The sequence below is a fragment of the Sceloporus undulatus genome, chromosome 6, assembly GCF_019175285.1.
Source record: "Sceloporus undulatus isolate JIND9_A2432 ecotype Alabama chromosome 6, SceUnd_v1.1, whole genome shotgun sequence".
In the NCBI taxonomy this organism is placed as follows: domain Eukaryota; kingdom Metazoa; phylum Chordata; class Lepidosauria; order Squamata; family Phrynosomatidae; genus Sceloporus; species Sceloporus undulatus.
In genome coordinates, this window is record NC_056527.1 from 80,489,891 (window position 1) to 80,508,315 (window position 18,425).

Genomic DNA, 18,425 nt, shown 5'->3' on the forward strand with positions numbered 1-18,425 from the left:
ATACTCTCAGGTAGGTCTATTTTGACCCACTCGGTTTAATTGTAGCTAATTGATCTTGGGTATGTTTGCCAGATTTATGTTTAGCTTTTGTATAAAAGTGTAGTAGCCTATTTGGTCTTTAAATAAGTTAAATTTCTCTTGGTAGTAAAATAATGGATGATACACTATTTGGATCAGTGATGATGGTGTCAATACAAGTTTATTTTTCCATTTAAGGAATGAGGTTTGTAAAAGCTGAGGAATGTAATAACTTGTTCATGTCATTGTATCTCTGTTGCTGTGACATGGAGCAGACAACGGGTAGCAAAGCAGTCCTTAATGTTTTCTGTGGCCACAGTATGGCCACTATGACTCTGGTGCAGGTATGTAATGGGTTAGAAAAGATTCATCTTATTAGCTTGTATAACACTTCCCCTGTTCTTTTTATTCTCAGGGCATCTTTCAAATTTCGTGCCTGCGGAGTAGTATTGCCAAGTCTGGATTCCATGTCTTTCCTTGTAAGTAAGCCAGAACGAATTAGGGTGAGTGTCTATATATTCAAGCATCACTAACAAGCATGTCCTGTATATCCTGCTTCAGATATCAGACACGTTGCTGATGTATGAAATAGAGCTGTTTTGACTTGCGTGTTTCATTTTCAGGAGGCATTCAAAGTTGTAATGATGGTGCAAAACCTAGGACAAACACACCACAGCCAGAATCCTGTCTTTAAAAACCTTTTTAAATAAATGTTTAAAAATAATTATGTACTATAGCAATATTTCCCATTTGTATGGCTCATTTTATGTGCAAAAAAAAAATCTCTTTACAGTATTAATTGACTTTTTCAGATGTCACAAAGCCTGTTACAGATTGACAAAATAAAGCTGCTTTGGGTCTCTTTGGAGGTATGCTATTTAAATGATGCCTGGGTCCTAAGAGTCCGGAGGTCGCGCCAAAGCCATACTCCATTCCTAAGCACTGGAGTGTGGTTTTGGTGCAGCTTCCGGATTCTTAGGATGCATGCATTATTTAAACAGCATACCTCCAAAGAGACCCAAAGCAGCTTTATTTTGGCAGTCTGTAACAGGCCAAAAATAACACCAACAACACACACACAGTTTATTGAGATGGGCTCATATGCTCACAGTGAGTTGCTCCAAGGTTTTGACTTCTGTTTTTGATTAACAGCAGCCTTTTGTTTCAATTGAAGCTGACAAACTGTGATTAAATTTAATTATAGTCACTCTTACTCCTATTTTTATAGAAGGCAACGAAGGGTGATAGGAGGTGATTTGCTGACATTTCCATTGCATGGTAAAATGAGACTACAACTCAAGTTTTACAAACCCAAGTCCAGCTGTCCCTTTCTCCCTAGCTTATGGTGTTTGTCTAAGCATTCAGAGTGCTTTCTAATCTTTTAAAATTCTTGACAGTTTGCAACATTGAGTAAAATAATTACTTTCTGACAGTAAGGACTTACAAAGTTTTCATTGTATTGATGTGAATTTTCAGCAGTTTTAAAAATTAGGATATTTCTGAGCACAATTTTACCGTACTGAACTGATTGGGATTGCTTTAGCATACGCAGTGAGCCCTTGTATGGTTCCAGAACCCTCTGTGGATACCAAAATCCATGGATGCTCCAGTCCCATTAAATACAATGGCTTTGTGAAATTGTGTCCCTTATATTAAATAGCAAGAACAAGGTTTGCTTTTTGGGGTTTATAACCTTTTGGAATATTTTCAAACCATGGATCACAATGCTGTGGATATGTAGGGCTGACTGTATGTTTGATATATATATATATTTAAAAAGATAGTGAATTTAGTTGGGTTAAATGTTTTCTTCAGACAATTTTAGAACTTTACTTGGAAATTATTTTTATTGGCATATTTAGGATACACTTAACCTGCATTATTTAGTTTCTTTGAAACAAATGAAGGCACTGAAAACCGAAGGCTTTCATGGCCGGCATCCATAGTTTTTTGTGTTTTTTTCTTCTAGAACATGGCCACATAGTCCAAAAAACCCACAAAAAACTATGGCATTGAATACCATTACTATTCTAATTCTGTCTTGTATGAAGTATGTGTTTCTTAGTGATATTCATCTTAAGGAAATTATAAATTGGACCACTATATACAATATGTGTAACTTGACTTTCATTTTAGGTATTTCTGAAAGAGGGACATTTTTCACCTTGCACCTCTACTTCGGTTTATTGCCATTTCTCTTGCAGATTTGTCGTTTCATTATATTTTGTTTTGATAGTGGTGGCTAAATGTCTTACAAGTTTACCTATAATTGTGATGTAGCTAAACACAGGGAGCACTCAGATGGATTAAAAAGATCAGGGTCCTAGATTATGTTTCAGAGATCTATACATGTTTTGTTTATCCCAGAATATTTTCTGTCAATTTCCCGTACAATCAGACAATTTTCATACCATCCTCCTCAGTTGGTTTGAAGAACAGGAACAAAATCTGGATGTTTTCAATCAATCTACATGCACCCTTAGTTATATTTAAATCTCATTGAAATAACAGAACAAATTCGCTACAACTAAGAACTAAAATAGATGTAATGGAGACAGCCAGACATGCTTGCTCACATGTCTGTCCCGTTTATACATAAGGGATATATAAGAGATTGGATCTGTTTTTAACATCAGAAGAGTGTGTGGGGAAGTAAACTACTATGTGACTTGCCTGAATAATAGAGAAAAGCCTTTTGTGTGTACACAGCTTCTCCAATTGTTAAGAGGGAGTTAGTGATAGATGCTCTCTGATCCTGGGTTGAGACAATTATCTTTTATTTTGCTTCACTTGGCAGACTAGATATGTGCTTATGCTGATTGAACCAAAATAGCAGAATACAGTTTATGTCAAACCAGAATTGGAGAGCAGGAGTAGTGCCGCACATAAGGTTTGCAAGCCTGAGGCTCTTCACTACCTATACAAGTGACATTCAGACATAGGCAGATCTTATAGCGGAGTCGTCTTTCTTAAGCCAAAATGTTATGTTGGTTTTGCTTGGGTTAATATAATCTGTAATATCCATAGACTTATTATAAATAACACACACTGATTAAATAATAATGGCACATGAAGGTTCAATCTATCGGGTTTCTTTTCTAGAGGTGGATGTCCGAGAAGTTCATCTTTGAGGGCTTGCGAGAACTGGAACTCTTTGGAGGTACGTGCTTAAACTGCTTTAGAAATCTACTTTGCTGTGAATTTATACTTTAGATTTTTTCAGTTTTGTGAAGTTGAATTAGGTATTAAAAACACAAAGAGTGCAGTCCTAAAACTTTCTGATATAGGCTCAATCATAGATATTTAATTGGCTTACTTTTGAGTATCTGTAGGAATGAATAACATTCCACAGAAATTTCACAAAAATGAAGAGGGTTTCTAATCTGTGAACTGTTATTTTTAAGTTTCATGATTCACTGGGAGCCTTTTCCACAGGCATTGTTCTCTTGCAGTTCATTTCATTTGGGTTTCCAGAAGAGCATTTCTATTTAATTTTGCTCCTAAACCGTGATTCTTAAGGGTTAATCTTTGTGGAGAGGATAAAGTGGTGATAAAAGCATGAGAAGGAATTGTCCTGCATACAGGAGGAGGAGACACAGATGTGTAATAATTGGAAACAGGTTCCTAGAACAAGAATTAGACAGCTGTAACCCACATGTTTAAGCTGATACTGAGGTGAAAATTGGCAGTAGATTGTATTTAGGTCAACATCAGAGAGGGGTTGTATTCATTACAGAGAACAGAGATTTTGCCTAGCAGATTTTTCTGTGCTCACAAACATTTTCAGCTGCTTGCTTGTTGTAACATAATCATTTATTATGTGTTATTGTGTTTCGCTGTCTCAGGCCTGGAACAGATGGGCCAAATGGGGCAGCTTCTGGTCGCTTTGGATGCGTGGAGTTCAAATGATGCATGCCTCCAAAGTGGCCCAAAGCCGCACTCTGGTCCTTTGGACTGGAGCAAAAAGGAGCCTCCAAAGCAGCCCACTTTGGGAGTGGGCCATGCAGTCAGCACTTGCAGCTAGAGCAGACTCGGGCTGCTCTTTTGCTCCTGCCTGCTCCAGCCCTCAGTCAGATTGCTGAATCTGACACATTCTTACTAACTATTTTTGTTTATAATTTACACTAGTAAAATTATCTATAATAAAATCTAAGACAGAAAAGACACACACCAGTAAGGCTTCCGTTAGGTTGTTCAAAATGTTTATCTCTCTCCTTGGCATTATGCTGCAGCAGTTCAGTCCGAATCTTAATGATTTAGACTTTTAACGGTAAAAATAACAGTTTTACTTTATGAACCTCTTTCCTCTTAATTTAGATTTAGTTTGGCTCTTGCTTGGACATGTAGGTGGACAAATGACTTCCTGCTCAACAGAATGCTAGGATTTTGTGGGATGTGTGCTTTTTAATTTTTTAATAGGTCAGTGGCATTTTTCCCTCCTCGCTCTCACAGAGCCTTCTCTTAATTTTCCCGCACAATGTTGTTGCAAGCATTACTCTGTCAATCTAATCCATATGAGATGACCATTTGGGCAATAACATAACAGTAAACCTTTTTAGTGTAGAATGAGCTATAGTTCTAAGAGGAGATAACCAGTGCTATTGGCCTGCAACAAAAGTGTTGATCCGTAGTGTACAGTTTTGAATATTCAGAGAACAGAATATGGTGTCCACCAAAAATTCTTTTAACCGAAATAGTCAACGTCGAAGGAACAATACTAAATAGATGTTTTCTTGGTTGCATTTGGAAATAAGTGTCCACAAAATTCTTAGAGTAAGTGACATTTTTATTAGCTACTTGGGAATGTAATAAATGTACCAATTTAAAATATTAATCTGGAAATAATTTAATATCAGTAAGATTCCTATTTGTAATATAAGTTGACAGAATCTTAGAAGAGTCATAATATAATATCCCAAAGAAGAAGACAAACAAATCAACAAGTAGGAATAAATCACTTCCACCAGGCTCTGGGTATTAACTGTAGCCGATTCCAAGTTCTTTAGTGTAAAAATTCTTCATGAAAGCAGTACTGAGCAGTGCTTACCTTTTTTTCTTCCAAAATATCTCTTAAAAGCTTCCAAGCTTCCACATAGATTTGAATTTCATTGCCACTTTAGAAAGTGGCTTTTGTAACTTACTAAGGGTTTCCAGTGAGTCGTTTTCTAGTCTATCCCACACCTCTGAATTTTATACCATTTTGACACTTCTATGAATTTTCAGCGCAGCGTTGCCCTTTTCTGCTCCCCTTTTTCCGTTGCTTCTGTATATGTGGAAAGAATGGAGACCACCAACTCAGTTGCCCTCCTTAATGCTAAACATATGTTGGCTTGGGATGAGGGTAGAGCTTGGTTAGTAGTTTCAGTCTTATGCAGTCTATAATTACTTTTCTCCCAGGGTTAATGATTGCTTCAAAAAAGCTTGAGAATGTCAAATTAGTAAAATAGTCATAGAGCTAGGTTATGTTTCCATCTATGCCTCTCTTCCAATGCTTCCTCATGCTAGGCTATGGTTGAGATGGTATTGGTTGGTGTTTGAAGACCACAAGCAGTGGTCTCAAACCATATTTCCACTCAGTGATTTAGAATGAATAAATGCCATTTGAAGTTTCCCTCATTTCTGAGCTTTGTAAGCAAATAAGCCTTTATATGCATTCCTGAAACCTGCAAAAAATTACAACTGTCTATATAGCAGCAGTGTGGGACTGAATATTCTTTTGAAATTATTTTAAACATTACTTGTTATAAACTTATTTTAGTGTTATTCTCAATGGGTACCTGTTTAAGAAAAGACGATTGAACAATTGATTTCTTTACTCCAGAGCAGCCTCTGGGTGACTCTCGGAGAAAAGTAAGTGATTTTTTGTAGGCTGTGGTGCTGTGGCCTATTGCATGAAAATTTGTTCTTGTTCCTTGTGGACATTCTGACTTGTTTTCCATTTTATCTTATTTATACATCAATTTTTTTTCCAGCTTTACATATGTGGGAACAAGGTTTCACCCTGGAAAGACGGTTTTGGTGTGTGGCATGTGAATCTATTTTAGCCATAATCTTGGATTTTCAAATGGCTGTTCTCAGTCCTAGTAGAATTAAATTATATGACTGTTTGGTTTATCTCATTTAATTTTTTTAAACGGATAAAACGTCTGTTTAAGAGGGGGAATTTAAAAAGCAACATAGTAAGAGGGAAAAATGTTTCTCTTTTCTCCGACTAAAAATTAAATCTCAGGCAATAATAACCTGCCAGATTTAACTTGCAACTACTTTTTCCATAGTTTTGGCCAGAGCTGGAAAATCTCAGATGCCTGGTCAACCAAGTGAGACCCAGGAATATTGTAATTCCATACATTCATGTCATTCCAGTGCAGGCCCATGTATATCTTAGGTGGGTTACAGACCGCCAAAAATACGTATTCCATACGTATTAGGGTTAGGAAGGGGCGGTGCTTCCACACACCCCTAACCCTAGTACGTATGGAATATGTACAAAATGGCGGCGCCCTGTTCATAAGGGCGCTGCCATCTTTACGTCTTGGACGCATAGCATCCAGACGTGTCGCGGCGCCTATGACGTTGCGAATGCGCCAGTGGCACCTCGCGACGTCATAGAGGCGCTGCAAGAAGGAGCTCCATTTTGGAACTCCTTTTTTTGCTCCGCACGGGAGCCGCACGGTGTGGCTGCTACAGCTCCCTCACGGAGCAAACGGCGGCGGCGGTCTGTAACCCGCCTTACTCAATAGTAAATCCAGTTGAGTTCAGTAGGGCTTACTGAGGATTGCTTGAGTATGCAGTCATTCAGCTAGAAGCAAGCCCTATTGAACTTAATGGGGCTTACCTCTGAGAAGACATACTAATGAGACTTTTAGCAGCTTTCAGTCTGCAACTAGTTATGGAATATTCATACATGATCTAAAGGCATAAAAGCATTGTCAGTTACAACCTTGACAAATCAGACAGTTTCTGTGAGAGAAATGAAAGGGGGGGTCAGTATTGTTGAGGGAAACCTCCCACAGGAGCTTTTTGAACAGCGGGGAAAGTTGGAGATTGTGAAAGTAAGGATATTATAGCCTGGGACAGCTGAAGAAAAGAAGCACATCAGGCAGTGCAATGAGAGAAAAGATCTTTGTCAAGAGGAAGCCCACGTTTGTGGGGATGGGGCAGAATTCATAAGAAGCGGAAGCAATGAAGGGTCAACGAGAAAGGAAGGACGAGGGAATGCATTTCAAAAGGTCTAGCAATAAAAGATGTTCTATACTGCTGTCAGGAAAGGAAGAAAAAATAAGAGTTCGGCAGGTTTTGCAGTTAAATGGGGGGGGGGATCTAGAAGCCATAATAGCTAAAGTAAACAAAATAGCTACTGCAATGAAAAGGAGAATTTGAGCATATGAAGACTAGAGGAGGCTTAGAGCCAGAGAAAGCAGAGTTGTTGGAATTCCTTATGTAGAATGTAGGGGAGAGAGGGGCTGTGGGTAAGAGCGGTAGGGGGGAATTTGCAGAATGAGGCTGCAGTGGTTAGATAAATCACGAGTTGCTAATTTTACGTAGATTCTTTTTCCAGCCTTGGCCCTCTTTTTTTCGTTGCATTGGTTAACAGCGCAATCTGATTATTTTTTTCCATACATAGGTTGTTAAAAAATAGATCAACATAAACACAGTGTTTTGAAAAAGCCATCTATTTTGAGGCTAATTATTTTATGAAACAGTAGATTTGGATTAAGAGATGTGGGTTGTTTTTTGCTGTTTTACACCAAAAGAGATCCTGCGTTGAAACCCTTGGCAGCAGCTGTATTTGTTTTTCTTGGCAGGGCTTTTTCTTCTCTGTACTTCACAAGAGGCATTTTAAGTTGAGCTTTTTACATTTTTGTAAAATGTCAAGACTTTAGTATAGTTCTGCATGGACCGAATTTTCCAAGCAGTTATTATTTCTGCGTGGCGATGTAGAAAATAACTAATGCTGTTTTGGAAGGTGGGTGTTGTCAGCTTCTTTGGAACAAAATGTATTTATTTGTCAGAATAACAGTTTTGTTGTTTTTTGCAGTGTGAAATTTTAGAACACCGGTATTAATTTACAACCATCTACCTTTCAAGCTGTAGTTGCATCCATGTTTACCTGAAAGTAAGACTGCTTGAAGGACTTAATTCTGAGTAAACATGTTTGAGATTATATTGTAAATAGGTAGCTGCCCATATCCAAATAATATTATCTGCTTATTTTTTTCTAATATTTGTTTTGCATTTGTGAAAAAATATATATATTTATTTATAAAGTTTATTCAGCGTGTGCTGTGCTTTGTAGGCAAAGCAAAGATGATAAAAAGAAAAGGCAGGAGATGGAGTTTCTCTAAAAGATTTCAAAAGAAGTGTGGAGAACATTGCACATTTCTGGAATTAATGCTAGCAATATATCATTTCTTTGGTTCGTTTAGTCCAGAGCTATCTCCTTTGACTTCCAATAGCTGTCTGCTGGAGGTAGATGTCTTTCTTTGACCTGCTTCCTAAATTCACTTTAGCTAAGGACTGAAATAGAATTATGAGATCTCATATCTAGATTTGGAAGATGCACAGAAATTCAGAGCTTGGAAAATTTGTTTGTTTGGACTACAACTCCAAGGATCTCCCATGTGGCAAAGCTACTGATTCTGGGATCTATACAATAAAATTGGAACGTCCCAAGTTCTGTCAAAAATTAGAATTAAAGTTTATATGTGGAAATTTGGTGTTTGAAATTTGAACATTTGTTGAGTTTTCAGGAGTGATTACAAAAGCAGACCAACAAAATATTCTAAGAGTGAAATGCAACCTCATTCACATAAAACAGTACAAAAACAGCATGAACTGTGTCTGATGCATGCTGCCTACTCAATCCCACTTGGAGTAGGAGCATCTGAATGTGTCAGCTGGACTTGGCAGGAGTAAGTGCTCTGGCTCCCCACCGCCTCTATGCTAGAGAAAAGAACCATAGAACATGTCTTAGGGGATAATCAAGGCAGAGTGTAAATTGCTGTTAGGTTTGGATGACACCTGGAAGTAGGAACACCTGGGCAGATTACATCAGCACAATGATCATACTCAGTTGATGAGTAAATACAAGCAATGATTCCCTCTTTATCATTAGGTCCAAATGCGTCCAGTCAAATAATCTACTTTGGGGACCATATAAATTGAAATGAGAAGGCTACTTTGGTGAGCAAATGTCTCACTGAATTAATACAATGAGAAGCATAACCAAACATTACAAAGCATTTGGCAGCTATTTGATAGTCCTTTTCGTATGTGATATTTGAATGGAAACTACTTTTCCAAACTTGGTTTACACAGCTATAGCCTGCAATTTGATAGATTTTTTTTAAAAGCCTCTCTTTTTTTGTTCCTAGTCTTCTGGATTTTATTTGTTTTGTTTTCTTTTGCAGACCAATGAAGCAAGCTCAGAATCAATAGCATCTTCCCCCAAAAGGGACACCATGAGTGGTTATTTGCCTGACATTAATTGTTATGAGCTACTGACCATAATAGGTAATGTTTTCATGGGGTGGGGAATATGTTGGCTGTTTTCCTTTGCATAGTACTGGTCTCCTGTTTTTTCTTAGCTGCCTCATTTTCTGAATTGATGGACATTGACCGTTACTGGGATGCTATCATTTAAAAAAAAAAGCAATTAGATTACCTCCTGGTTTACATGTATTTTAGACTATAAGAAAGCAAAGTACAAAGAATAAAAAACCCTTCTCATGGTGTGATAACTGAAACATTGAGAAAATGACACCTCTCTGTATGGTGTGCATAGAGGAAAAGGCAAGCATGCTTTAATTGAACAACATGATGATAATAACAAAAAAGGAAAAGAGCCAAGAAATATTATTTTAAAAACTGTTTCATGAAGATTGACAGTCTCTTAAGTCCACAATAATTAAGATTTTGGAATAAATAATAGCGAACAAGAAAATATTACTTGGATAATTTGCCTCTCATTCCAATGAGCTTGTACTAAAATGGTTGTACTTGTATCTTTTCAGGAAAGGGCTTTGAGGAGCTAATGACTGTGAACCTGGCACGGTATAAACCAACAGGAGAGTTTGTCACTGTCCGGAGGATCAACCTAGAGGCTTGCACCAATGAGATGGTGGCGTTTTTGCAGGTAGAATTAGCAATCATATCACATTAGTCTGGTTTGTCTATTCTGGAATATGCTCACTTTGGTTGGGCTTGAATTACGGTACTGTGTGACAGATTTCCCTGAAGGCATTCCCCTCATTAAGGCCCTACAGTTCTGGAATTAGGAAAAAGGCCTGCCTTGTTTTTTTTGCCTCTTCTAGTGTATGTCTAGAATCTCAGAACTGACGAATACCGGGTACCTATCCTAAGATAGACAATAAATTAATGTCCCCCTGAGTTTCCAAGGAAGGCATTTCGAGAAGTCTTCTTAACAATAGGATTTTGAATCAAAATCTGTCACTAAAATGAATTTTACAGCATAATCTGATGCATATTTGCTCAGAACAAGGATTCTACCGGGTTCACTTGGTTTTATTCCTAGGTAAGTGTGCATAGGTTACAGCTTCATTCTTTTTCATTATGACCTTGAGGAAATGGACACTGTAAGTGCCATACCCTTTTGCTGCAGGAATAGCCATTTTCCCCAGAGGAGCCAAGGGGAAGTGCATTTCTATGTTCTTTGGATGTCTACTAATAATTAGGCACTTAATTCAGTAAGGTTCAAAACACACTGCAGAAATAATCCAGTTTGAGACCGCTTTAACTGCCTTGGTTCAATGCTAGGGAATTCTGGGAATTGTAGTTTTGTGAGACATTAAGCCTTTTCTGCCAGGTGCCACCAACTACAATTCCAAGGATTCCCTAGCACTGAGCCAGGATAGTTAGTGGTCTCAAACTGGGTTATTTCTGCAGTATGGTTTGGGCCTAAAACTCATTTGTGGCATAATTCTTTTTGTTTCAGGGGGAGCTCCATGTATCAAAGTTCTTCAGTCACCCTAATCTTGTGCCATATAAAGCAGCCTTCATAGCTGACAATGAACTGTGGGTTATTACATCTTTCATGGCCTATGGTAGGTAAAGTATGAATCCCTACTGTTGATAGGAGTGGGAATACCAGGAAAAAATGCAGTGGGAATGGTATATTTTTGTGTGGACAAGCTATATCTTATATATCAGATTTTTGAAAGATCTGCTTCACATTAATACTACCATCCTAAATGTAAGAGGGGCCTTGTTATCCACTGGAGTTTAGTTCCAGGACCCCCTGTGGATAGCAAAATGTGAGGATGCTCAAATCCCATTATATTCTGTGGGGTTGTAAAGTAGTGTCCCTTGTATAAAATGGCAAAATCAAGGTTTGTTTTTTTGGAATTATTATTATTAATATTTCTTGAATATTTTCAAGCCATAGATGGTTTAATCAGTGGATGCAGAATCCATGGATACAGAGTCCCAGCTGTGTATTATCTTTAAAATAAAATCCTATTGATTGTGAGAGAGATCACTTGTAACTCTCCTTACAAATAATTGTATGTGTTTAACCTTAGATCTGAACATGATAAGATTATAAATATATACTTCTATAAATAATATAGCGCCAAAGACAATTGGTTCTTTCTCTTTTTTGGATCTTAAAAATACTTAGTGTTTGTATTCCTTCATTCTGTAGGTTCTGCTAAAGATTTAATTTGTACACATTTTATGGATGGAATGAGTGAATTAGCTATGGCTTATATTCTCCAAGGTGTATTAAAGGCCCTTGATTACATTCACCATATGGGATATGTTCACAGGTAAGAAATAATGTAGTTTAAAGCAGTTGAAAAGAATACAGAGCAAAGTTTAAATGGTTTTAATTCCATCTCACTGTCTTGGCTTCCCACAAACTATCAGGAAGTTGTGATCATAATGAGAACAGTTGTTAACTACCATCGACTTTCCTATGGCAACCCTATGAATGAGAGACTTCCAAGTCACCCTATCATCGACAGGTCTTGCGGACTAAGGGCTGTGACTTCCTTGGTTGAGTCTGTCCATCTGTAATGCAGTCTTCCTCTTTTCTTACTGCCTTCTACCATACCAAGCATTATTGTCTTGGCAAGAATATTTTGATTAAAAAAATTAGGTCTCTTAACAGGGCTGCAGCTCCTAAGGCTCCTTACTTGGGAGTCATGCTAGTTAAACTGGCTTAAAAAATTTATAGTGTGTAGAAACAACATAGGATATATTAACATTTCATAGTATTGGTTTTTCTTCTTGCTACTGTTAGTAGCAAGTAGCAAGTACATTTCTATATCACTTAAGCACTCCCTAAGTTTACAGTGTACATAGAGAGAACTTGTAGCACCTTTGACACTAACTGAAATAAAGAAATTGGCAGCATGAGCTTTCATAGACTTAAGTCTACTTCCTAGATGCATTTGGGAGTGGGACATGAGCTAGTCACACGGGTTTGGTACAGCAGTGGGTGGGGGATGTGTATGAACTGTCAAGACTTCAGCCTTTTGTAAGTAAAGGTGTTGAAGTTACAGTTTATTTCTGAGCCATCACAGTAGTATGTTGTGGAGACAACAGGCAGATTAGAACCTTGCCACTAGCCAGTAGAAGCGATGCCAGGCTCCTCCCAGGAGAGAGTGTGTAGGAAAGAGGAGCAAGTTTGAAAGGGGTTGATGTTTGGTGTGCCCTCAGGGGCGAAGAGTTAGGCTGCTGAGACCGTGAACACCATCCACTAAAAGAGATACTGTATTCAGCTTGACTTGCAAATAAATTTTTTCATTTGTTTCAACAAGCAGCTGTCTGATGTGATTTCAGAAACACATTAAAAAACACTACCAAAATTGAGAAAAGTCTTTTAGGTTTGGGACACATTAGATAGTGGGTGTGTGGCTGTCAAAGAATAATTGATGCCAAGCTGGGGGAAAATAGGAACCCAGAGGGCTGGCATCTAACGAGAGTTAAAGTGCAGGAGACTCTTAAGAGAGTCCCGAGTTTAAGTCTTGCAGTGAAGAATTGGTGGGATGGCAATAGCAAATACATTTCTATACCACTTATCAATGCACTTAAGCACTCCCTAAGCAGTTCACAAAATGTAAGCTATAGTGGCATCACCTTCACATACGTAATTGGTGGTAGCGGTGAGATCAAAAAGACCCATTGTGCTGCCATCTGAGTAAAAAAGTTGAGTGAGTCTCACCTTGACGCATGCCTTTGTATTTTTCATTAAAGTAAGTATTGCCACACCTCAGCAGCCAGATGGTTGTTGGACTTATCCACAATTCTCTCCTTGAAGAATCAGAGCAGTGTGGCATTCTTGGATGGCAGGTTTTTGATTTCCCAAGTATCAAATGGAGGAGGCATGTATGGGTATGGGTTTGTGGCTTTATCTCTGTCTTCTTTGCATGCAGGAGTGTGAAGGCCAGTCATGTCCTGATTTCTGCAGATGGGAAGGTGTACCTTTCTGGGTTGCGCAGTAATTTGAGCATGATCAGTCATGGCCAGCGTCTCAAAGTAGTTCATGATTTCCCCAAGTACAGTATCAAGGTACTACCATGGCTGAGTCCAGAGGTCTTGCAACAGGTATGTTAGATTTTTCTTGTCTAATTTTTCTTGACCTTCCATCCAATGGACAGTACCAATTCTTGTAAAAATTTTGGGCGAAATTATGTATTTTAAAATAATAGACAGACGACTCCTTACCAACACAAACTATACTTTCTTGTGAGCAGCTTGAACCAGTGTTTCACTCTATCAACATCCAATTTTTGTACAGAGGATTTGTCCTTAAACCATAAGACAGATGTGTCCCCCTCTTCTTCCACTGAGGAGGAATGTTTGTTTAACTTGGAAGTAAAAATGAATGCATCTATAAATACTGTCTTGGTGAGGTCAGCTAGAATGGATTCGCTGTTTAATTTAGTTGGCAATTGCAAAGGTTTAAACACAACAGTAATTCTATCTTTCGGTTTTAGAATCTCCAAGGCTATGATGCAAAGAGTGACATATACAGTGTAGGAATAACAGCTTGTGAACTGGCAAATGGTCATGTCCCATTCAAGGATATGCCTGCAACACAGGTGAGGATGTTCTCTTTTCCTTCTGATACAGTATTGATTAACTATATAGTATAAGATGAACTGCTTATTTGATGTGAGTTTTTCTAATCATCCAAATATACTTACCTTCCTTTATCATGCTTCAGATGCTCCTGGAAAAGCTCAATGGTACTGTCCCTTGTCTCTTGGACACAACCACAATTCCTCCAGAGGAGTTGACCATGAAACCCTCACACTCGGGGGCTAGTACTGGGCTTGGGGAAGGCATGGCAGCCAGCAGTGGCAGGGCCTCTAATGGTGAGGCAGCACTACATCCATACCATCGTACATTTTCACCTGCCTTCCATCACTTTGTGGAGCAGTGCCTGCAGAGGAACCCAGACTTGAGGTATAGTGAGAAGGAATATTGAAATATTTTATCCCCTAAATGATATACTGTACTCTCTACATCCTGCCTGGTATACAGTACATTTGTTTTCTTCTATTATAGATACTACTAACATTGGTCAGGCAGTGCTGGCTGAGAGATGTGGGGAACTGTCCAAAATACTAAGTTTTTCTGGATTAGAAAAGGATATACTTGGTTGGGTTCTTCTCATCTGCTCCAGTAGGAAGGAATATGTAAAATAGGCACAAAGTACACTCTGTTGGAGGAGTTGCTGTTTTCCATTTTCCCTTCTGCCTGGGCCTGCAGCACACTGTTGATGATTGATTACCAACCTTTTACATTCTCTTGAAAGAGAAAAAACTATCCCATTCCACTAAGTCTCAATGTAGCATTCTATCCTAGGTTCTGTCCCCAGAATATAGAAGTCTTGGAGACTTCCTCATCAAGAAAATTTAATAACTGAAGTGTTTATCAGCTCCAAAGCTGAAACATTCCAGAAGAGTTGAGGATACTTCGAAGCAGCTACTGCCTGAGTCTGTGAATAAATTCTCCTAATCCTGGCTAGCTAGTGAAAACAGTTCAAAGTCTGCATGAAAAAGATGGGGCAAACTTATGCAAAATATGTAAATATTTCCTCTCTGCTAGAATTTGCTCATATTCCAAATATGCAGACTTACGCAGAAAATCTTTACATTGGGGTATGGCAAGAAGAGAGCCATCATGGGTTTTCAGGAATGCAAAAGGATATGCAGATCAGTAGAACTGTTGATGAAACTACAGCTGAAGACTAGTTTCAGAACCCAAGTGACTCAAAGGATGGCTGCAGATGAATTTGGAATGCAGGTGGATCAGAAAATGCACATCCTTGCTGTTCCTTAGAGTACTCTGGCAGTATACCAAAATAATAAGTCTTGAGCTGGTCCCTGTATTTGGGCAGGAGGAAAAGCAATATTACATGTGCACAGATGCTGTGTTTCTGTTTTCCTTGATTATTCCAATTTGTGCCTGGCAACAACTGAGCTTGCAAAATTTGAAGCTTGAATATCTGGAGGCAGTGGGAATTTTTCCTGCTTGTGTCTTCTGCTTATGGATACATTATACAATCTCATCTTGTGTTTCTGTTGCATAGGCCAAGCGCAAGTGCATTGCTGAACCATCCTTTTTTCAAACAGGTAAACTAGCTTGAATGGCTCACTTTTTCTTAATAGTTTATAACTTTGTACAGTTAGATGTTTGTGCAGAGCTAACTTTGGCCTCAAGACTGGGAGAACAACATGAGTTGCAAAAAGGGGAGGGGGTTAAAGAGTTGTACGAGGCCTGCATGTTGCCCTCACCACCCCCAACATAGGGTGTTGTGGTAGGAGAAACATTGAAATGGTTTGTCTGTGTGGAGAACTTATTGGACATGAAGTAGTTATGCTCAAGCGCCATTCCCCAAAGTCCTTTGTGTTTCTGAGTTTCCCATACAAGCATCATTTTTTCTCCTCTTGACCTTGAGGGATCTACCTAAAGGTACCAGATACCATCTGATTTTAGAAGCTAAGCAGGGTCAACACTAGTTAGTTGGATGAGAAACTGCCAGCAAATACCTGTAGCTGTAGGCTGTATTTCAGAGGAAGCAGCTCGCAAAACTATCTCTTACTATTCCTTGCCTAAGAAAAGCCTGTGAAATTTATGGGATTGCCCTCAGTCAACAAGTGACTTGAATTTACATACACACCTAATCCATCTGTTGCACATCCTGCATCCAACAGAAGCCAGTTGGATGCTTCAGGGACACTTACTGACTGCGTGTGAAGGTCGCATTTGTTTCTACCACTTTATGTGAACCTCACAAAAATGAGAATCCTGCTTTATTCTGGAAGTTGAAGTAAATGAGAAATATGGGTGAGAAATGAATACAGCCACATGTGGTTCCCCTCAAGTTATCCCCAACATCTTGATGCACCTCCGTTTTGGTGTCCCCAAAAGCTTCTTGGGCTGTGGTTTGCTAACAGAGTTGGAATTGGTGGGGTACCGGATGCCAAAGTCCACTGGAGGGCAGAAATGGCCCTGGACCACAGAAGTTGCCCATCTTGATATAACAGAGTATCTTTAAGTATTCAAAAGTGCAGCTATAGGTAACCATAGCTATTGGAAGAGCACATGAAAATGAGTTGGTGTTAGATTGAGAGTAACTTGTAAAGTTTACATGTTTTAAGGGGTTTTCTATTCTTTTTCAGATCAAACGTCGGGCGTCTGAAGCACTTCCTGAACTGCTATATCCAGTTACACCAATCACCAGCTTTGAAGGAATTCAGGCCCAAGATCCTAGTCATATTTTTGGACTGGTTTCCAGTCTGGAGCAGCTTGAGGTGGATGATTGGGAGTTCTGAACCTCCAACAAAAGACACCACAGAGAGTGTAGAACTCCTTGTGGCAAGATTTTCTACAGAGATGGTTAATTTATTTCTCATAAAACTGTGATGAATGTTACATGGCAGTTTACATCTCCCTTAGGAAGGTGCTTTAAATGATATTTACATAGAAACAAGGGCAGAGAGCTGACTGTGGGAAGGGAAGCATATGGTAAAGATGGTGCTAGAGACCTCCAGTTCAGGTTAAGGTATGGCTGCTTTTACAACAAATCTCAGTTCAATCTGTTTGGTGTAGTTTCTGTTGAAGAGTTGAAGGGAGAGGTAGGATTCTGCTTCGATGTTCATGTGCTACTCACAAAGCATTCTTGTTCATTCTGACACCTATGGAAAATTAGTAGCTTTGCAAAACAAAGAACAAGTAGACTTTTAACAGGTATATCCCATGTTGAACCTGGTCTTGCATTCTCTTTTCCTCTGGCTAAGCAAAAATAGGAATGGAAGATTAATCCTATGGTGCTAAAAGCTTCTGTCGTTAAGTCAGAGGGACAGAGATCAGTATTTTCTAGCCAAGACAGCATTTCGCTGAAGTAATATTACTGCTCCACTCATGGGTCTATGTAAGGCTGAGTGCTATGCACTCTTTTCATTTATCTTTTTAAATTAAATTTCACCTATTACTTCCAGCAGAGGATGCGTTTGATGTTACTTAGCAGTAGCAGACACCTTGTATCATCCCTACCTTTTTGCATGTTCACTGTATTTTCTTATCATAAAATGCTTTTGTCAGTCTTTAGTTTCTGTCTAGCACAGGTGCTGGCTATTTTCTTAACTATTTTTACTTAAGTAAGCACTGAGCCAACCTCTTTCTGTGTTTGGCTAGCTGAAAAGCAGTTGCAAGGCTTGGGTACTTGCCTCAGGCTGCACTTGAACACAAACCACATTTGTTTTAGTTTTGTTGCCAATAAAATATTTGATGACGGAATTTGTGTGACAGTTGGTTTGTCTTGTTCTTCCCACAGCAGATACTGTCCTGTGGATAAAGGGTTATATAGGCCCCATACAGACAGGCCAAAATAAAGCTACTTCGGGTCACTTTGGAGGTATGCTGTTTAAATTATGCATGCGTCCTAAGTCTGGAAGCTGTGCCAAAGCTGCATTCTAGTCCTTAGGACTGGAGCATGGCTTTGGTGCAGCTTCCGGCCTCTTAGAACACATGCATCATTTAAACAGCATAGCTCCAAAGTGACCTGAAGCAACTTTATTTTGGCCTGTCTGTATGGGGCCATAGATGTAGCTGGAAGTACAAATTCTTTATATGAGAAGGCATGCTATATCAGGTTTGACTGATCTTGCAACTCAAAGGATAGCCTTGCTAGTTGAAGCATTCCTTTTACTGAAGGTAGGTTACATGGTAGTGATGACTAATTTAAGGACAAGGCCTACTACTTTTTAAAACAACAAAATCTAGAAATCTCAGTACTCAATGGTAAAGACGTTAAGTAAAACCAAAGTGGATAGAGGGGGAGGATGTTATACATAGTGTTGCAGATCAAAAGTCATCAAGATTGTATGCAGGCTCTGTTATGCAGATTTAAGTCTCCTTTACATACTAAACAA

At 38.8% G+C, this 18,425-nt stretch overlaps 1 protein-coding gene across 2 annotated transcripts; it reads left to right on the plus strand.

The window, feature by feature from the left end:
• Positions 1 to 25: 25 nt before the first annotated feature.
• On the plus strand, positions 26 to 17,790 carry STRADA (STE20 related adaptor alpha). Of its 2 annotated transcripts, none has more exons than XM_042474666.1 (12): positions 26 to 521; positions 3,121 to 3,178; positions 5,840 to 5,868; positions 9,429 to 9,531; positions 10,032 to 10,153; positions 10,973 to 11,081; positions 11,681 to 11,804; positions 13,416 to 13,587; positions 13,980 to 14,084; positions 14,210 to 14,451; positions 15,581 to 15,623; positions 16,674 to 17,790. In XM_042474666.1, the coding sequence occupies exons 1-12, from the start codon at positions 219 to 221 to the stop codon at positions 16,824 to 16,826; spliced, it is 1,563 nt and encodes a 520-aa protein (XP_042330600.1). In that variant the 5' UTR covers positions 26 to 218; the 3' UTR covers positions 16,827 to 17,790. The 2 variants fall into 2 exon arrangements, with proteins under 2 accessions (XP_042330600.1, XP_042330601.1); XM_042474667.1 differs by having other exon boundaries at positions 26 to 497.
• The last annotated feature ends 635 nt before the right edge of the window (positions 17,791 to 18,425 follow it).